The sequence below is a fragment of the Bos indicus genome, chromosome X (assembly GCF_029378745.1).
Source record: "Bos indicus isolate NIAB-ARS_2022 breed Sahiwal x Tharparkar chromosome X, NIAB-ARS_B.indTharparkar_mat_pri_1.0, whole genome shotgun sequence".
In the NCBI taxonomy this organism is placed as follows: Eukaryota; Metazoa; Chordata; class Mammalia; order Artiodactyla; family Bovidae; genus Bos; species Bos indicus.
The window spans coordinates 47,968,029-47,990,602 of NC_091789.1; the positions used below are offsets into that span (position 1 = coordinate 47,968,029).

Below are 22,574 nucleotides of genomic sequence, written 5' to 3' on the forward strand. Positions count from 1 at the left end.
TCTAAATCAATAAATATAAGTTACTTTCTGTTAATTCTTGGTATTAGAAGACAGCTAAGTTACTAGTGCTATGAGACAGATACTTTGTGTAAAGCTAACTGGACCCAACGGAATCAAATCTATTATTTTGTAGTAATCATCTTATATTCATACCAATGTGACTTCTCCCGTGCCTCAGTGGTAAAGAATCTGACTGCCAGTACAGGAGATGAGCGTTCGATCCTTGGATTGGGAAGATACCCCGGATAAGGAGATGGCAGCCCATTCCAGTATTCTTACCTGGGAAATCCCATGGGGAGAGGAGCCTGGTAGGCAATAGTCCATGGAGTTGCAATGAATCGGACATGACTGAGTGACTAAACAATAGCGACAGTTCATACCAACTAGGCCAGCAGGCTCAAACCATACACAGTGCTTCTTCTTTTCATAAATTTATAATAAAAGGTAAGTTTTAATTATTTTGAAGCAGTATTTCCGAAAATCTTGGAGTATGCCACCTTTCCTAGCCTTAGTATATTAGCAGAGTTAGTCATTCTCCAGGGTTTATAATGCTTATCAAAAATCTGTGCAAGTCTTTTTCACGTACTCTTAAGCGCTTGTGTGTTAGTTGCTCCGTCTTGTCTGACTCTAGGCAACCCTGGACTGTATGTAGCCCACCAGGCTCCTCTGTCCATTGAGATTGTCCAGGCAAGAATATTGGAGTGGGTTGCCATTTTTTCCTCCAGGGGATCTTCTCGATCCAGGGATAGAACCCAGGTCTCCTGCTTTGGCAGGCGTATTCTTTGCCATCTGAGCCACCAGGGAAGCCCACTCTTAAGCCCTTAGATGTTGTCAAAATTAAATGAATCTTAAACAACCCACCCACAAATGTCTACTGATTAGTTTTCTTTGCTACTCTGCTGTACTGTAAACATTTAAATAAACATTGGTTTATTGTATATTTCAGGGACCAAGTTCATCAGGAATTCCAGGCCCTCCTCCACCACCTCCATTGCCAGGTGGTGGGCCATCCCCACCTCCACCTCCACCACCTCTGCCCGGAGTAGGTCCCCCTCCTCCGCCTCCTTTACCTGGGATGCCTGGAATACCACCACCACCGCCACTGTTTGGGGGACCTCCTCCACCACCTCCCCTTGGAGGAGTTCCTCCACCTCTGGGAGTACCCCTTGATCTGCCATATGGAATGAAGCCGAAAAAAGTATATACGCCTGAGGTGTCCATGAAGAGGATCAATTGGTCAAAGGTAATGCTATGATTATAGTTTTTTGGCTTTGTCTAGCCCTAATTGCTCATTAATGTGTGAATGATGGTATTGCTATATGTTGTTATGGTTGTTGTTTAGTTGCTAAGTCATGTCTGTCCCACGGACAGAGGAGCCCAGCAGGCTACAGTCCATGCGGGTTACAAAATTACTCCATGTAACATTTGAGAACATGACCATTGATTCTTTTGCTTTTGCTTGTGAGTTCACCATCTTATGTTCATCTTTCATAACTAGAGAATTGGAAACTCCACAGGTAACTTGAAATTAACATAGAAGGCGAAAGGTAAATCAAAGTGAAAATAGTATACGAAAAATAATTTTGATTCTTTTACCATTGTTAACTTTAATTGCTCTAACATTCTTAAATATAACCTTTTTATTAATGAGCCCTTTTATCTTAGTTATTTTTGTTCTTAGAAATTTTGTTTTAGTTTTAAACTTTCAGATAGTGTGGAATCACTGATAGTATTCGGTGTAGACATTAAAGTAATTGTTTTTTATATGATTTGTGAAAGATTCATTGAATGTTATTTTGCTTTATTTTTATTAAATAACATGTCTTATGAAAATCTTATTATCAAGATTGACACAGTCCCCATTCAGTAGGAACTAAATGTAATGAAAATACAGTTGCGTAGACCATCATCTGTGGAAATACCTATTCCAAGAACATATCAGTGATATCTGACAGTATCCATATGTTAAATTGGTCTGATCAGAATAATGGTTAAATTGTTTTACAGTTAAGCATGTATTTGTGGTTTGCTCAGAAAAGTAAATGAGATCTAAATGTTTTTGCAATGTAACTATTTTTTATTATACATGATCAACCAAACTATAGAATCCAGCAGTTGCTGGCCCAGTTATCTGTGTGTAAATGTCATGATATGCTTATTTAGCAGTTAAGCATACAGTAATGGCAAGCAGTAATGGCACATACAGTCTCAGAAAACATGATATGTAGTGGAAGATGCACAGTCCTAATATTGGATTTCAGTTCAGTGGCTAAGAGCACAATTCTGCAAAGCTAAGCTGCCTGAGTTTAAATCTCATCTTCACCATTTACTAGCTTGGGCAGCGCCTCAAACATCCCAGGGCTCAGTTTCCTCATTTTTAACATGGAGATAATAACAGTTCCTGCTTCAGAGGATTATTGTGAGGCTTAGATGAGATGAATTAATATGTGAAATCACTTAAAAGAGTGACACATAGGAGGTATGTAATTGTCAGCTGTTATGGTTATTGTCTGCAACCTAGTCAGTAAACATGGGAGAGTTATTCTTCTCAATCTCAGTTTCCCCATTTTTAAAAATCCAGGAGTAAGAAGAATGTATGTAAGTTGAGGGGAGGGATTTACTCAATTATTTTTTAAGATTCCTTCAAGTAGAAGATTTTTTAAAATGTAATTTGTTACATGACCTATTGCTGTTGTGTACATTTCTGTACACCAGTAGAAGTCTGTGACTTTCCTAATGAATGTTTACTTAGAAAGTTTTGTTTTGATAGATCCTATAATTGATTTAGTAGGTTGGTGAATAAAGGTAATTTGTTCAACCTTGGTGAAAGTGAATTCTTTGAAAAAATAAATGCATAGTAATAATTTAAAAACCTCTCTTTGTTATTTTTGTTTCAGATTGAACCCAAAGAACTGTCTGAGAATTGTTTCTGGTTGAAGGTCAAGGAGGAGAAGTTTGAAAATCCAGATCTCTTTGCAAAATTGGCACTGAATTTTGCTACCCAGATGAAAGGTATGTTTTATATTTTTAATATAAATTTCTTGTTCTGATATGTTGAATTCGGTGCTTTGCTAAAAACTTCTGGTAATGTGTAGGTGTATAGTTTGGGGGTAGAGTCAAATATATTAGATTGACCTATTAACTGTATTGTACCCAGCAACTAAAAAATGATAGGTTTTTTCCTTTAAATTTTATTTTGCATAAGTATTATTATTCAACTGGAAATATGGGTTTTATTTTTATGATTTAAAATAAAATGTTTTAATTTTTTTGTTTACATTCCTCCGTTATAAAGTTATCATCTTTACTGAGAAGCAAAGGTGATGAATTTGTTGATAAACTGTGTAAGGGAAAATAATGTAAAAGAATAGTAAGGATTCAGAAGTTTCCATGAAACTGGAGTAAGATTGGTTTCATAGTGCTTATACAGTCTTACATTTGTAATAATCCATTTGATTTCTGAAGAAATTTTATACTTTTTTCCATATGCAGATTTTTCTGGAATAATATCAAAATCTGGTAACTAATAAATATATTTTACTGATTGATAATTGAGCACCTTTTTTATAATTAGGTCCTTAACCTCTATGAATGTCACACCTAATTTTGGTACTATGTAGGTAACTTCTCAATCTCATAATGAATCATTGTGATTTGTGAACTTTTGCAATTTTAACATTGCTATTTTACTAATTATTGTAGAACTGATAGCTTACTTAAGCGTAGGAGTTTTTTTCAGCCTGAGTGAGTGTTTACAACTAAGAAATTGATATATTCCACACGCCCATGCCCTTGGAATGAGCACCTTTACCATTCATTTGTCTGATTTGTCACAACATGCCCTAGAATGTGAGAATGTGAATTTTGGAAGATTCAGAGAGAGAGAGGGGGAGGTGAAAATTATTCCTGTTCAGCCCTTCTAGCTTATCTTATGCAATGAAGGCTCTTGTGCTGTATCTGTTTTTCTTCATAGATTGAAGCTCACGCATACACAGAAATCGGGCGAACTAAAGTATTCTGAAGAATTTTGACATTTAAAAAATTCCTACTAAACCTTTTTTCCCCCCTCATTTGCTCTTGTAAACTTCACATTTAAAAGATTCTTCAAGAACTCCAGAGATTACTATTTATTATAATCTGTTTTTTTTTTTTCAGTTGAAAAACTAAAATATGCTTATATCAAGGTATTGGTAATAATAATAAAAATATGCATGGTAAACATATCCCTTCAATCCCAGACTTACAGCTTCTTCCCCAGAGAAAACCACTCTTATTGTTTTCTCACATTGCCTCCTAGAAATAGTCTATGCCTATAGAAGCATATGTGTTTTTATCACTTTTTGTTTTTCACCTCTTTCTGTTTTCACTTTATATATTTGAATATTTTTCCATAGTAGTTTATGTTTATCTACTGTGTTCTTTTTACACAATACATAGAATGCTGTCATATAGACCCCGTCTGAATTTATATAACTGATTACCTTTTAATGGGTATTGAGATTATTTCCAGTCTTTTGCTATTTCAAGCAATCTGCAGTGAACATGTATCTACATATATATCTTTCTGCACATAGGACTTATTTGTAGGGTAAATTTTAGAAGTGAAATTCTTAGATGAAATGAAATTTTGATAAATATTACCAAATTTCCTTCCAAAGAGTTTGTATTCATTTATAGTGTTACATCTAAAATATATATGAGTACCTGTTTCCCTACAACCTTTGCCCATCTCAGAGGTAAATGGCAAATCATCCATGTTACAATTTTTGCTCCTTAAAAGTGTAGCAGCTTTTCTTCTCTTAAAAGGCAATTTTAACCTCTTTTTCTGTGAACTTGTTTACACATTTTGTGTTGAGCATTTCTTCTTTTACTTATTGATGTATTTATATTGAGTCCCATAAGAATTATATTTTTCATAAAATTTTAGAGTCAATCTGGACCTTAGAAATGATTAAACCAAACTCTGTTTTACAAATGAACAAAGTGAAGTTTGATGCATGCAGGTTAATATAAAATCCATTAGAGAGTTTCTCAAGGTATTGTGGTATAGTGGGAAAAGCCCAGGGGAAATGGAATCACATACTTGTACTTCAGCTGTGATACTAGTAACCTCTGTGACTGAATTTTCTCATCTGTAAAATAAGGAAGACTGATGTTTAACTAGTAGTATGAGAATTAAATAATGTTATGTATTTAAAGGACTCAGCATGGTACTTGATATAGCAGGCACTCGATAAATATCAATTTCCCTTCCCTTTTGATTTAACATGATGCTGTGTGTATGTGTGTGTATCTTGTTTTAGATATTGACACTTAATACAACTGTCAATTCAGCATGACAATTTCCTGCTCATAGCCAGTCAGCTAGAGTAGAAGCCATTCTTATTCTGGCTGCTAAACCATAATCAAACCAAATTAAAATCAAACAAAAGTTATGTAAAGGCTATTATGTACTCACTGCTGAGAATTCTGCATTTCTATTGTCTTAACTCTGATTCTCTGCATTTTCTATGTGCTATTACTACTACTTCTACTTTCCTAATTTTGAATCCCTGTCACTAAGTTGTGTCTGACTCTTTGTGACTGCATGGAATGTAGCACACCAGGCTCCTCTGTCCACAGTGTTTTTCAGGCAAGAATACTGGAGTGGCTTGCCGTTTCCTTAACCAGGGGATCTTCCCAACCCAGGGATCAAGCCTGTGTCTCCTGTGTCTCCTGCATTGCAGGCGGATTCTTTACCCCCTGAACCATCAGGGAAGACCTAATTTTGAATATTTGAGTCCAAATCTGGTCGGGATCACCTTTGGGTACCATTACTGTTACTAAGATTTATTTCTGAAGGGACATTTAAAGGAACAATTACACATCATAGCATATTTCATAACATGTGCATGTGCTCAATTGCTTCAGTCGTGTCTGACTCATTGTGACCCATGGAGTGTAGCCCACCAGGCTCCTCTGTCCATGGGATTCTCCAGGCAAGAACACTGGAGTGGGTTGCCATGCCCTCCTCCGGAGGATCTCCCTGACCCAGGGATCGAACCTGCGACTCCGTCTTCTGTATTGCCGGCAGATTCTTTACCCGCTGAGCCACCCGGGAAGCCCATATTTCATAATGTAGTCAAAACAAACTTGAATGATACATGCCTCCATTTATTTTAATAACTATTGTTTGATCTTAATTGTAACAGTTGAAATTCCTTGTCAGTTGCAGTGCCTTGATTCATACTTGGTCAATAGGTGGCAGGATCAGTAAGAAGTCAGCTGGAGGCTGTGGCTCTAGGGAACTGAAACCACACTGCCCTGGCTTTCCTAGCTCCAGGGCACCACTTTTTTCCCTATTCTGTTGCTGTTTGCTACTCTCCCAGCTATATTCTGGAAGGAGCAACATATTCATTTCTAAGATCTAATTCCAAAACTCTTAGACCCAGTGTTCCAAAACCTCTGAGAAATTCCTCTACCTGTAAGAGGTTTGGAAAGCTCACATTTCTGTTCTCCCTAAATGCACTGTAAAGCATTACTAGTCTGTGTTTTTAAAAAATGTGTCACTTGAGTTTAAATTTGCTTTAGATTGCTAAATAGAAAGAAATTTTAAAATTGGCTAGTTCTAATACCTGTTGTAAATAAACATGTAAATATTTAATATGGGAAAGTACCATCATATTTTCTATTTGAATCACTTATTCTTAGAGTTGTAGAGAAAATTACTTTAAATTTCCTATTATAATTCAAAGTATCTCTATTTTAGGAGAAGATGGATCTCTCATTTCATTTAATTTATATTTGTTGGGTATCCACTATGTATAGCACGGGCTTCCCAGGTGGCATTAGTGGTAAAGAGCCCGCCTGCCAATGCAGGTTAGATGTAAGAGATGCAGGTTCAAGCCCTGGGTTTTGAAGACCCCCTGGAGGAGGGCACGGAAACCCACTCCAGTATTCTTGCCTGGAAAATCCCATGGACAGTGCCGCCTGGCAGGCTGCAGTCCATAGGATCACACAGAGTTGGACATGACTGAAGTGACTTAGCATGCATGCACATACTCTATGTGTAAGGTCCTATAATAAATAGGAGGGAGATAAATGAATAAGGTCTTATCTGGATATCAAGGAACATATGTAGTAAAGAATAGAGAAAGAGGTATATGCCATTTAATCAATTTTTATTAAAAATTAGACTAGCTATTTTTTAAAAGCCAAGGGAGCACAAAATGGAAATAGTTAAATTTGAGCAGGGCAAATGGAGATCCCAGAGGGATCTATTGAGCTGGGCCTTGAATTTTAAGGAAAATTTCAATAGAGGGAGAAGGAGAGAAGGCATTCTAGTCAGAGAACAACATTAGCAAAATAGTAGGAGGCTGAAGTGCAACCTGTGTTGAAAACACAGCCTGTTGGTCTTGGACTTGGAGTGAAGGTGGTGAGGTGAACTTCACACTGAGAAAATGGGGTTTTGTTCTTTAAGCCTTAGGGGCCCAATAATTTGATGATTAACCATTGAGCAGGCCTTTGGCAGACATATAGGTGATGGAAATTCACAGATAGATGATGGATCATTGATTGTGAATCAATGCCAGTAGGCCAGACAATGTGTGATAATATCCTGATGAGTACGAATTCTTAATCTCTATAGTTTATTCCAGTTCCCAATCCTGTGTCCCCATGCTTGCAATATTTAGTCTCTTCTTACAAGCCTAATGATGCTGTATGACAAAGTAGATCTCAAAATGCTCTCTGTATTAATAAAGAAAAATGCATATAATACAGGTAGTTAGCAAAGACCCTGGACTTCTCTAGTGGCTCAGATGGTAAAGAATCTGCCTGCAATGCCCAGGACCTGGGTTTGATTCATGGGTGTTGAAGATCCCCTGGAGAAGGAATTGGCAACCCACTCAAGTATTCTTGTCTGGAGAATTCTATGGACAGAGGAACCTGGCGGGTTACAGTCCATAGGGTCGCCAAGAGTCGGACACAACTCAGCAACTAACACAACAACATACAGTACTTTTGGCTATATGTCATAGATGTAACTGTTGGAATTTGGATATGTTTTCTAGTTTTATTTATTCTTCATATTGATGATATTTGGGGATATATAAACATTAAGGTTATGATAATAGTGTCATTTTTCTTAAAAACCTGTAGTAATTATAGGTAATAATGATATTATATTAGTTAAAGTAATGATGGTTAATATTAACCAAGCTTGAAATAATAATAAAATATGTAGGTTATAACTGCTAATTCTAATTAAAATTTCTAGGGTTCTCTTGAGGCTTCAGGAAGAACAAAGATAGTCTGTGTGTGTAAGTTGTAAGGAATTTCTTTGGTTTTAATGTTGCTTGGAGGAAATGTAAGAAACAAACATAGAAGGTTAATAAAATTTGGTTTCCTCAATAATATATTTCTGTAGTTCAATTTAGCTTTAATAATAATAGAAAATTGAGATGTTATAAATATTTCAAATGCATATAAAGATCATTTTCAATGCTTGAGATATTAGGCTAGCTTCAAAATTATTGTGGAACTGAGTCTGAAGATGTATTTATGTAAAAGCAGTTTTCCTCTAGGATCATATTTTAAATTGTATTTCTTAGTCTTAGAATCAGCTGGCTGCTTTTGAAAATAACCACCCTTGTTTGATTGCTTAACACAGTCTTATATGTTTAGTGAAAAAAAAAACACCAAAAAAAGTATTAATATCTAATTTATCTCTTTTAATATAGATATTCTTGGAAATCAGTTGAAAATAAAGAGATGTCGGACTCAGTGCACAACTCTGATAAATGGTGCTAAAGTGTCCTGAGAGACCTGGTGTCCTAACAAATGATTTGTCATCTTAATAACATAATATGCATACTCCTTTCTGTAAACCTTAATATGAAAAGGAACAAACTGAGAAGGCTTTAATTCTTTCAGGCAGCCAGCTAAAAACCATACATTTGTTGTTGTTTTGTCAGTAATCCTGTCTGACTCTTGTAACCACCACGGACTGTAGCCCACCTGGCTCCTCTGTCCATGGGATTTTCCCAGCAAGAATAGTGTTCTGGTCTGGTTTAGTCGTTAAGTCGTGTCCAACTCTTGTAACCCCATGTACTGTAGCCTACCTGGCTCCTCTGTCCATGGGATTCTCCAGGCAAGAATACTGGAGTGGGTTGCCATTTCCAATTACAGGGGAATTTCCCAACCCAGGAATTGAACCTGGGTCTCCTGCACTGCAGGCATATTCTTTACCAACTGAGCTATGAAAGTTAAGTTCAGTCGCTCAGTCATGTCCGACTGTTTGTGACCCCATGAACTGCACCACGCCAGGCCTCCCTGTGTATCACCAACTCCTGGAGTTCACCCAAACTCATGTCCATTGAGTTGGTGGTGCCATCCAACCATGTCATCCTCTGCCATCCCCTTCTACTCCTACCCTCAATCCTTCCCAGCATCAGGGTCTTTTCAAATAACTCAATTCTTCGCATCAACTGGCCAAAGTATTGGAGTTTCAGCTTCAACATCAGTCTTTCCAATGAACACCCAGGACAGATTTCTTTAGAATGGACTGGTTGGATCTCCTTGCAGTCCAAGGGACTCTCAAGAGTCTTTTCCAACACCACAGTTCAAAAGCATCAATTTTTCAGTGCTCAGCTTTCTTTATAGTCCAACTCTCACATCCATAAATGACTACTGGAAAAACCATAGCCTTGATTAGATGGACCTTTGTGGACAAAGTAATGTCTATGATTTTTAATATGCTGTCTAGGTTGGTCATAACTTTCCTTCAAAGGAGCAAGCGTCTTTTAATTTCATGGCTGCAGTCACTATCTGCAGTGATTTTGGAGCCCAGAAAAATAAAGTCAGCCACTGTTTCCACTGTTTCCCCATGTATTTGCCATGAAGTGATGGGACCAGATGCCGTGATCTTAGTTTTCTGCATATTGAGCTTTAAGCCAGCTTTTTCACTGTACTCTTTCACTTGCAACAAAAGGCTCTTTAGTTCTTCATTTTCGGCCATAAGGGTGGTGTTATCTGCATATCTTAGGTTATTGATATTTCTCCCCGCAATCTTGATTCCAGCTTGTGCTTCTTCCAGCCCAGCGTTTCTCCTGATGTACTCTGCATAGAAGTTAAATAAGCAGGGTGACAATACACAGCATTGACGTACTCCTTTTTCTATTTGGAACCAGTCTGTTGTTCCATGTCCAGTTGTAACTTGCTTCCTGACCTGTAAACTGGTTTCTCAAGAGGCAGGTCAGGTGGTCTGGTATTCCCATCTCTTTCAGAATTTTCCACAGTTTATTGTGATCCACACAGTCAAAGGCTTTGACATAGTCAATAAAGCAGAAGTAGATGTTTGTTTGTTTGTTTTTCTGGAACTCACTTGCTTTTTCCATGATCCAGCGGATGTTGGCAATTTGATCTCTGGTTCCTCTGCCTTTTCTAAAACCAGCTTGAACATCTGCAACTTCACAGTTCATGTATTGCTGAAGCCTGGCTTGGAGAATTTTGAGCATTACACACCTAGCGTGTGAGATGAGTACAATTGTGTGGTAGTTTGAGCATTCTTTGGCATTGCCTTTCTTTGGGATTGGAATGAAAACTGACCTTTTCTAGTCCTGTGGCCACTGCTGAGTTTTCCAGATTTGCTGAAATATTGAGTGTAGCACGTTCACAGCATCATCTTTCAGGATTTGAAATAGCTCAACTGGAATTCCATCACCTCCACTAGCTTTGTTCCTAGTGATGTTTCCTAAGGCCTACTTGTCCTCACATTCCAGGATGTCTGGCTCTAGGTGAATGATCACACCATCGTCTCTTTTTTGTGCAGTTCTTCTGTGTATTCTTGCCACCTCTTCTTAGTATCTTCTGCTTCTATTAGGTCCATACCATTTCTGTCCTTTATTGAGCCCATATGAGGGAAGCTAATAGTGGCTTGCTATTTCTTCCCCTAGGGGATTTTCCCTACCCAGGGATTTGTTGCATTTTAAGCTGATTCTTTACCACTAAGTCACCTGGGAAGCCTCAGAAAGTGTGCATGCTGCTGCTGCTGCTGCTGCTGCTGCTATGTCGCTTCAGTCGTGTCCGACTCTGTGTGACCCCATAGACGGCAGCCCACCAGGTTCCCCTGTCCCTGGGATTCTCCAGGCAAGAACACTGGAGTGAGGTGCCATTTCCTTCTCCAATGCATAAAAGTGAAAAGTAAAAGGGAAGTCGCTCAGTCATGTCCGACTCTTAGCGACCCCATGGACTGCAGCCCACCAGGCTCCTCCATCCATGGGATTTTCCAGGCAAGAGTACTGGCGTGGGGTGCCATTGGCCTCAGAAAGTGTGCATACTTTTGTACACTTTCACCACTTGCATATATATATATATATGTGTGTTCTTTGGATTCTATATATATGTACTGATTATCACCTTATCAAAGTTTTTTTTTTATTATGAACATTTAAAGTATTTTAATTTATGATGATGCAATTTTTTATTTCCTGTTGACATGTTCTGGCATTGAACAGTTATCTCCTTTATGTAAAATAGAAATAAGGAATTTGTGAGGCAGAGATCTGTGTTATTACTTAATTATAATAGTCACTATTAACTATAACTCATATGACCATTATAGCTACTACTGTGTGCAGGAATCCCTTAGAAGAAATGGAGTAGCCATTATAGTCAACAAAAGAGTCCAAAATGCAGTACTTGAATGCAATCTCAAAAACAACAGAATGATCTCTGTTCGTTTCCAAGGCAAACTATTCAATATCATGGTAATCCAAGTCTATGCCCTGACCAGTAATGCTGAAGAAGCTGAAGTTGAATGGTTCTATGAAGACATACAAGACCTTCTAGAACTAACACCGAAAAAAGATGTCCTTTTCATTATAGGGGACTTGAACACAAAAGTAGGGAGTCAAGAAATACCTGGAGTAACAGGCAAATTTGGCCTTGGAGTATAGAATGAAGCAGGTCAAAGGTTAATAGAATTTTCCCAAGAGAACTCACTGGTCATAGCAAACACCCTCTTCCAACAACACAACGGAAAACTCTACACATGGACATCACCAGATCATCAGTATCGAAATCAGATTGATTATATTCTTTGCAGTCAAAGATGGGGAAACTCTATACATTCAGCAAAAACAAGACTGGGAGCTGACTGTGGCTCAGATCATGAGCTCCTTATTGCCGAATTTAGGCTTAAAGTGAAGAAAGTAGGGAAAACCACTAGACCATTCAGGTATGACCTAAATCAAATTGCTTATGATTGTACAGTGGAAGTGACAAATAGATTCAAGGGCTTAGATCTGATAGACAAAGTGCCTGAAGAACTAAGGACAGATGTTTGGGACATTGTACAGGAGGCAGGGATCAAGACCATCTCCAAGAAAAAGAAATTCAAAAGGAAAAATGGTTGTTTGAGGAGGTCTTACAAATAGCTGTGAATACAGAAGTGAAAGGCAAAGGAGAAAAGGAAAGATATACCCATTTGAATTCAGAGTTCCAAAGAATAGCAAGGAAAGATACAAAAGCCTTTCTCAGCGACCAATGCAAAGAAATAGAGGAAAACAATAGAGTGGGAAAAAGTAGAGATCTCTTCAAGAAAATTAGAGATACCAAGGGAACATTTCATGTAAAGATGGGCTTGATAAAGGACAGAAATGGTATGGACCTAACAGAAGGAGAAGATATTAAGAAGAGGTGGCAACAATACACAGAAAAACTGTACAAAAAACAGCTTCATGACCCAGATAATCACAATGGTGTGATCACTCACCTAGAGCCAGACATTCTGGAATGTGAAGTCAAGTGGGCCTTAGAAAGAAGCACTCTGAACAAAGCTAGTAGAGGTGATGGAATTGTAGGTGAGCTATTTCAAATCCTGAAATATGATGCTGTGAATGTGTTGCACTCAATATGCCATCAAATTTGGAAAACACAGCAGTGGCCACAGGACTGGAAAATCCCAAAGAATGGCAATGCCAGAGAATGCTCAAACTACCACACAGTTGCACTCATCTCACATTCTAGTAAAGTATTGCTCAAAATTCTCCATTCCAGGCTTCAACAGTATGTGAATCCTGAACTTCCAGATGTTCAAGCTAGATTGAGAAAAGGCAGAGGAACCAGAGAATTGTCAACATCTGTTGAATCACTGAAAAAGCAGGAGAGTTCCATAAAAATATCTACTTCTGCTTTATTGACTATGCCAAAGGCTTTGACTTTGTGGCCCGCAATAAACTCTGGAAAATTCTTAAAGAGATGTGAATACTAGACCACCTCACCTGCCTCTTGAGAAATCTGTATGCAGGTCAGGAAACAACAGTTAGAACTGGACATGGAATGATAGAATGGTTCCAAATTGGGAAAGGAGTACGTCAAGGCTGTGATATTGTCACTCTGGTTATGTAACTTACATGCAGAGTACATCATGAGAAACGCTGGGCTGGAAGAAGCACAAGCTGGAATCAAGATTGCTGGGAGAAATATCAATGACCTCAGATATGCAGATCATACCACCCTTATGGCAGAAAGTGAAAAATAACTAAAGAGCCTTTTGATGAAAGTGAAAGAGGAGAGTTAGAAAGTTGGCTTAAAGCTCAATATTCAGAAAACTAAGATCATGGAATCTGGTCCCATCACTTCATGGCAAATATAGGGGAAAACAGTGGAATCAGTGGCAGACTTATTTTTTGTGGGCTCCAAAATCACTGCAGATGGTGACTGCACCCATGAAATTAAAAGACACTTGCTCCTTGGAAGATAAGTTTTGACCAACCTACACAGCGTGTTAAAAAGCAGAGACATTACTTTGGCGGCAAAGATCCATCCAGTCAAACAATGTTTTTTCCGGTAGTCATTTATGGATGTGAGAGTTGGACTATAAAGAAAGCTGAGCACTGAAGAATTGATGCTTTTGAACTGTGGTGTTGGAGAAGACTCTTGAGAGTCCCTTGGACTGCAAGGAGATCCAACCAGTCCATCCTAAAGGAGATCAGTCCTGGGTGTTCATTGGAAAGACTGATGTTGAAGCTGAAACTCCAATACTTTGGCCTCTTGATGCAAAGAACTGATTCATTTGAAAAGACCCCGATGCTGGGAAAGATTGAAGGCGGGAGGAGAAGGAGACGGCAGAGGATGACATGGTTGGATGGCACCACCAACTCAATGGACATTAGTTTGAGGAAACTCCAGGAGTTGGTGATGGGCAGGGAGGCCTGGTGTTCTGCAGTCCATGGGGTTGCAAAGAGTTGGACAGGACTGAGTGACTGAACTGAACTGAAGAGTCACTATTTGTAAAGAGAGATTGAGACAGTGTATCTTAAACTTTCTGAATGAGTAGCCTCTGAAATGCCTTTTTCCTGACTGTACTTCTTACTCCCTGTACCATCACTACAAATAAAAATAACAATAGCAATCAAAATAATAATAATATCACATTTCTTATGCTTTACTATGTCCCAAGAGCTGTGATAAACATTTTGTAATTCATATCTCATTAGTCCATAAAGATCTGTATTATTGTTTTATAGGTGAGGAATCTGATCCTAAGGGAGATTAAGAATTATGTCTTGGTTACACATCTAGTAAGTGCATAGCTGCGGTCAGAACCCAGTTTCATTCTTAGTCACTTCCCTGTGTTGTAACAATGGCTTTTATGCCCTTAGTATCATAATTTGTGAGTTTTGTTGCATAGTTAACCGATTCCTTTTTAATACGATTATATATATATTGCATCCATTACAAGATTGTATATATGAAATGTATAATTGAATACAGTACTTTAGAGCTTAAATCAAAGCTAGGAAGGTGTATGTTTGGAAGGGAATGAGGTTGTTTTTTCTGTGTCTACGATTTTTAAGATATTTTCTGGATGGAATCTATCAATTGTAAAGCATTGCTATGACTTGGAGTCTGTCTCTTCTAATAATGAATGAAGGAATGTGGTCTTCATGTCATTAGGCATTTTGTAAGGGTATATTAATATACATGGGATGCATAAAGTAATGAAATCAATTTTCATGGTGTTCCTTTGAGTTTAGCTTTATAGCACTGTACATAGCTTATATTATTTTAATATGATACTTTTTAGCTATGAGTTAGTAAGACTGTCTCTCTTCATTTCAGTAATTTTTGCTTATAAACACTGTATGGATTAGGCGCAATAACAGTTGTTCAGTTGATAGCATCTACAATTCACATAGATACTCATTTACATTTTGAATTATTGTTTTAGCTAAATTAGTTTTATTTTGGTAAATAGAAATTATTTACATAGCAATCCAGTGGAATTTCTTCACACAGCTATATAAAACTATTAAAAGGTGTGTTTTAATCCAACTGTATATTGATGGCAGTTATACCAGTTCCAGACTGTATATTTTACATGATATGAGAAGTAAGAGAAGAGATTTCTCTAGTTTACGAGAAATACATTTAATTTAGGGATATGCAAATCTGGTAGCTTTTCCGAGGCAATATATGTAAGTAATCTCTTTGGCCTATTAGTCCTTATTGGTAAGAGTAGATTAAAATATTTTTAATATGTTATTCAGTAATATCTGAGTGTTGCCTTGCTTTCACTAATTTTAAAGTGTATTTTTGGTATTATTATAATTTTAATTCATATTATTTTCTGGTTTCTTAGTTGCTTATTTTTTTTCCAGTTTTATTGTAGTATAATTGATACATAATGTTGTGTAAGTGTCAGGTATACAAGGTAATAATTTGATATATGCATATAAGTATGTTGCAAAATATAATTTAAATTTTTTCCTTGTGTTGGAGCTTATTTACTCTGAGTAACTCAAATATTACAATACAGTATATAGATCACTACAGTCACCATGGTGTACATTACATCACCAAAACTTTATTTTACCTTTTGTCCTTAGGAAATTTGTACCTTTTGTCTATTCTTCATCCAGTCCCCCCACCCCCTATCCCTTGCTTCTGTCAGCCACAATTCTTATCTCTGTTTCTGTGGGCATATCATGTTTAATGTCTTGTAGATGTGTTGATGGTGGTGGTTTAGTCACTAAGTCATGTCCGACTCTTGTGGCCCCATGGACTGTAGCTCACCAGGCTCCTCTGTCCATGGGATTTTCCAGGCAAGAATACTGGAGTGGATTGCCATTTCCTTCTCCAGAGGATCTTTCCGACCCAGGAATCGAACCCAGGTCTCCTGCATTGCAGGCAGATTCTTTACCGACTGAGCTATCAGGGAAGCCCTCATAGATGTGTTGATTGAGTGAGCTAAATTAAGTGCCCTCCAATTACTGTATGGGAGGTGACTCAAAAAATTAAACAGTATAAGTTAAAAATATCACTTGCATTTTAACACAAGTTTCTAGAAATACAGTTACACTTGAAAACAGGTTCACATTTTGTGCATGTTGAAAGAATTTTAACCTCCTATTTTATTGTTGTGGATATTAGTTGCCTATAGTTTCATAACAAATTATCCCCTAATTTATCAGCTTAAATGAATACATATTTATTTTCTTGAATCATGGCAGAGGTTAGCTGAGTCCTTTGCCTCAAAGTCTGTCACGTGGCTGCCTATGAGGTGTTGTCAGGATTGTGGTCTTATCTGAAGACTTGAATGGGGGATGATTTCAGTTCACCCATATGATTTTTGACAGCATTCCTTTTCTCTAAGACTGTTGAGCTGAGGTCCTCCATTTGTCTTACTGGCTTTTGTATAGATGCTGCCCTCATTTCCTTACTTCATGGGCCTCTCAGTAATGTAGCTCACAAAAGACAGTTTGCTTCATCAAATTGTGCACACCCATAAGAAGTGGAAGTCACAGTCTTTTACAACCTGATTTTGTCATTGTAAGCAATTAACTAGGTCCAGCCCTGAAACACAGAGTGAGGAAATTTACTCAAGGCCATGAATATCAGGAGGCAGGGAGCATTTGGGAGCCATTTCAGAAGCTGCCTACTGTATAGATTATTTATGATTAGATAGAAATCTCTCCTTGATGAGTTCAGAAGAATCCTAAGTGGTCTCTCTGCTGTCAGTCCTCTTGCCTTGTCATCAGTTTTTACAACCTACTCAGAATTGTCTTTCTAAAATATAAATTATCATGACACTCCTACGCTTGGAATGTTTCACTAACTACCCATTGTCTTCTAGGGAACATCTAAACTCATCCTTTTCAAGGTCATTTGACATTTCACTCTCTATAAAATATCCTTATACTGAACTCTTTTGTTCTGAAAACAGAGATATAAGGCTTTGCAACTTCACTCCAAACTTTCCCCAGTTTTTCATTTAGATGAAACTTTTGTCAGAATGCATTATAATTCTCTTCATTCTTTTGACTTCATCAGATACTGAACTTTTTGCAGTGAGGAAGAAATATTTCCATTTTGTTTACTGTTGATTCTCAGCATGTAGTACAGCTTCTGGGAAGTATGTGTGTTCGATGAACAGGCAAGTGAATTACAGTCGTGTGTACTGGTAGCTCAGTGCTAGCAAATCCACCTGCCAATGCAGGAGATGCAGGAGTCATGGGTTTGATCCCTGGGTTGGGAAGATCCCCTGGAGTAGGGCATGGCAACCCACTCTAGTATTCTTGCCTGGAGAATCTCATGGACAGGGGAGAATGGTGGCCTACAGCCCATGGGGTTGCAGAAAGTCGGACATGACTGAGTGTTGATGAGAATATGAACATATATATGTATTTAGTTTCATAGTACCAACCAAATAAAGTATGGGTGCTAACCTAAAATTTAGGCACATACTAAGAAGTGCATGTGTACTCAGTGATTGATTCTGGGATGGATATATATATATATATGAGTCTGTTTTCTGAAAATTCTTCTAATTGAATAGTAGAGAACTACTTAATTGAGTCTGGCTGTGGTAGTTTGTTAATTTGTCATTTAAGTTCCTATGATTTAGTAATTCACTGAATTTAGGGGTATATATGTGTGTGTGTGCCACCACAGATTTTTGTTAAATTTTTCAAATGTGAAAGTCTGATTTTTCCAATAGTGGCCTATGGTTGATTTAGTCAATAGTTTTAAAATTTATGGCTGGCCCACTTAAGTAAACAGAGGTGGATGTCTATTTCCTGATTTGTTCTTTGACCCTTTGGAAACTACTTAATTTCTTATTGTCTCTGTTTAAACAACTATTGGCCTGCACTTCAGATGTGGTTTGATCTCTGAATCCAGAAGATACCCTGGAGAAAGAAATGGCAACCCACTCCAGTATGCTTGCCTGGAAAATCCCCTGGACTGAGGAGCCTGGCAGGTTACAGTCCGTGGGGTCCCTAAAGACTCAGGCATGACTTTGTGACTAAACAACAACAAAAATAGATTTATGATTAGTAAAGTAGAAAAACCATCAAACAATTTTGTGAGAGTGAAGATAACTATCTATCACAGACTCAACCAAAGTAATAATTTTAGCAATTATAAATGTTGATATTTGTAGGGCACTTACTATATGCCAGATACTTAAATGTTTTCCATGGATTTTTTCATTTAATTCTTTTATCTCTCCTATGCTGTAGACACTATGATTGTAGCCGTTTTGCAGATAAGTAAGTTGGAGTAGGAAATCAAACTCAAGCAGGATGATTTTGCAGCCCATGTGCTTCACTTCTTTGCTCTGCTTACTCTGTGGGCAAAACCATGGGAATAGGGTGCATTAGAGCCAGCCTGAATCCATAGCCTGTACTTTTCAACACTACCACATCTCTCTGTAGTATGATTGTGCAGATAAAAGCTCTATTATTAGAGACCTCAATTCAAGATACACTTATCTGTCCCACAGGACAAAGATAGTCTATTTATGTGATCTTTTGCTTTGAAGGAATTTATTCTGTGTACTCAGTCCTACCTAGCTTATGGTATTAATCTATTACTGTTAATGCAACTCAGTAAAAGTATACTTAAAAAGTGACAGAACTCAATTTGCCCACTAAATAAACAAACACAACGTACATATGGTGTGTTGAAAACCATAGCTCGCAATATAAACCTGATCTAGAAAGAATGAAAATATATTGAAATTCTTAGCCAGTCTTAGCTAAGTTCTCTACATATTTGTGGTCTGCCTTTAGTTTATCCATGGCCCAGTATTCATACTAGTCTGATATCTCCCTGCCCCCTCCAAACCATTTCCTCATGCTCTTTATCATGTGTTGAATACTGGATTAAGAATCATATTTTTAATTGAAATTAATTTTATAGGAACCTAAACAAAGTAGGTGATGCATTCAAATGGCAAATATAACTATTATGAGTTATCAATGTCCCCTCCATGGGAATGGCTTACTGAGAGTTGACTGTGTCTGGCTTCACGTGATAAGAATAGACTTATAACATGCTCCTGGCAGCATGGGAACAATGTGTTGTTTCCTGGCATGTAATTGCTTTTAACAGAAAGTAGCCAAAGTAGCTGCTGTTTGACACATGATGCTATTAGGATATTTGTAGCTTTCTTTGAAAAAAGAAGCTGGTGTGATTGGATACCTTTTGTTCCATTAACTGCATTAATAAAAACGTTATCACTCCTCTCTTAGGTTTTACATACTATTTACTGTTTCAGTACCAATCAGATCACATTCTTGTTAATTATTGGCATTTTTATTCTATTTCACATGCTTTTGTTTTCTCAATGCTGACAGTTTAACTATTTAAATAATTGTACTATCAAATGTTAATACGTCTGTATGATAGATCAGAACATGGTCCTAAAATCTTTGTATCATAATTTTATAGACTTTCATTTTATTATTAAATCATCATTTGGCATTATATAGCTTCTTAATCCATTTTAGGGCATAAACTGAACACATATAAAGAGAAAAATTTAGGAAATTAATTTCTTAGGTTTGAAACAGGATTTGGGGACATATCTAGCCCTTGGGCTTCCCTGGTGGCTCGGACAGTAAAGTATCTGCCTACAATGTGGGAGACCTGGATTCAGTCCCTGGGTTGGGAAAATCCCCTGGAGAAGGGAATGGCAACCCACTCTAGTATTCTTGCCTGGAGAATTCCATGGACAGAGGAGCCTGGTGGGCTTCAGTCCATGAAGTCACAAACAGTTGGATATGCCTGAGCGACTTTCACTAGCTCTTTAAAAAAATATTTCTGAGATATAGTTTAACTAAGGGGTTCCTTTGGAATTTAAAATTCTTTAAAAATTTAGAATTCTTTAACTTTTCCTGAGATGACTTCTAATTAGCCACATAGTTTTTTTTAAGATCACTTATATATATATATATATATATATATATATATATATATATATATATTTCATATTCTGCTTGTCACTTGGTCTACTAATGTTGTCTCTCATTGTTATAAAAAGATGATGCTATCCACTGTAATTAACAGGCCGTGATACTATTTTGAGTTCCATGATAGGGATGTTTTTAAGCTGATCACTTCATCAGTTTTTGCCTAATGTTTCTTAGGACCAATGATACTCATTTATGATGGAGTTTGGGGTAGAGTTTGTATCCATAGTGCACAAACAAGGTAAGCAACTCAGTATGCCTTGAATGCATGATCTTGGATTGATATTTAAGCAATATAATGACAAAGATAACTCTCAGCTCTTTTAAACAACCTTTTCTATGGTAGATATGAATTTGATAGCATTAGCTTTTTGTAGTAGCAGTGCCTGACAACAGCTTCATACTGTAGGATTCTTGAGTTGTCTAGTGTTGAAGACTTACAAAAGTACTTTTTAAATTTAGTACCTTACCAGATCAGGATATAGCCATATATTATTAATTGTGTGGGGGAAAAAAAGCAAGCCAATAAGTTCTTAATTTTGGTCTTCTCAGTGACATAACTGAATATATTTTTAACTAAGCTTTTGTTGAGAGAGTTAGTAACTTATACAAAGCCTTTTCATCACTGTTCTAATATTATGGTATTATTTTCACTTTGTTTTAATGATAGTCTACATTTCTTAATACCTTCCTTGGTGGGCAGATTATAGTTGTGTCTTGACATTTATGTATTGCATAATATTTGCTTGGGAGTTATTACCAGTAAATAAGTTTATTAAATTAGGCATTAGTTAGGACTTAATAACAGAGAAGGCAATGGCACCCCACTCCAGTACTCCTGCCTGGAAAATCACCTGGATGGAGGAGCCTGGTAGGCTGCAATCCATGGGGTCACTGAGGGTCGGACACGACTGAGCGACTTCACTTTCACTTTTCACTTTCATGCATTGGAGAAGGAAATGGCAACCCACTCCAGTGTTCTTGCCTGGAGAATCCCAGGGACGGGGGAGCCTGGTGCGCTGCCGTCTATGGGGTCACACAGAGTCAGACACGACTGAAGTGACTTAGCATTAGCAGCAGTACTTAATAAAATAAGTCTTAAGAGTTTACTCTGATTTTTTATGAATATTACAAATGACTATAAATGGGTAATCTTTTTTTTACAATTTAGTATTTATGAGATGTATGTGACAGCTCTCAGTTCTTTTGTGAAATAGAATTGAATGTATAGAACTTTCAGGAGTGTAAGTGGAAGGCAAAGGCAATTAAATGTTTTATGTTTTCATAGAGGTCTTTTTCTTCTTGCATTTCAGAATCTTTAGCTCAGGCCTGTTTGTGTGTGTGTGTGTGTGTTTTTAATTAGGAGGAAGAAACAAATGAAACTATGAAAACAACCTTCCTTTGGAAAGATTTACTCTGGCTTGTTTAAAGATTTTTCAAAGATAATTTTAAACCTTTATTGGTAGAGAGAAAAATGTGCTCTTGGCCTGTGGAAAACCCATATTGGTCCTCTCACACCTTAAGTTTCTTTTGGACTGTATAGAAAACTGTGTATTTACTATTGAATTTCTTCATAGTCTTAAGGATTACAATGGATTTGTCCTGTTTGGAGTGTTATTTTAAGTTGTAAGACTCTCTGTACATTGTCTTAATTCCCTCATCCCCAGTTTTTTTCCATTGTAGCAATGGCAATATTGTTGGTAAGGGTCCAACAAACACCTTGGGATTGATATGGTTAGAATTGCAATGGTGGTGTTAGTCGCTCAGTCATGTCTAATTATTTGCGACCCCATGGACTGTATGTAGCCTGCCAGGCTCCTCTGTCCATGGAATTCTTCAGGCAGGAATACTGGAGTGGGTAACCGTTCCCTTCTCGAGGGGATCTCAAATTCATTCATGAACACGGTTGATTCAGTTTGATCTGTGAGCATTCTGTTGACTGGTTGCCAAGGGTACTCTGCATTTCTTTCGATAACCAGGAATATACATATGAACTAGAACCTCAGTGTTTATCTAATAGGAGAATATGGATATACTGACAGAGAAGATTTGATTCATAAAGCGGTTGTTACATACCACATGTTCTTCTGAACTTTTTACATATATTGTCTAATTAATCCTCAGGAAAGAAATGTGATGATGTTCTTATCTCTTACTCTGTAGATAACTGAGTCAATGACTTCATCAAAGGTAACAAGGATAGTAGGTAGCAAAGCTGAATTTCAACCCAGTGCCCTTACTTATGCCACAAACTGCCAGGTTCCAGTTCGTTTATGTAACTGGTTCTGTCAGTTATATAACCAGTAATCTAGGTTCCTTTTATACACTAATGAA

General features: G+C 37.4%; 1 protein-coding gene across 3 annotated transcripts in view; it reads left to right on the forward strand.

Annotated features, from left to right (window-relative positions):
* The window catches only part of DIAPH2 (diaphanous related formin 2), a 984,078-nt gene that overhangs the window by 319,526 nt on the left and 641,978 nt on the right, over positions 1-22,574 (forward strand). For all 3 annotated transcript variants that reach the window (XM_070783973.1, XM_070783972.1, XM_070783974.1), the window contains 2 exons: positions 947-1,243; positions 2,898-3,012. In XM_070783973.1, coding sequence (XP_070640074.1) covers positions 947-1,243; positions 2,898-3,012 — 412 coding nt within the window. The remainder of the gene's footprint in view (positions 1-946; positions 1,244-2,897; positions 3,013-22,574) is intronic.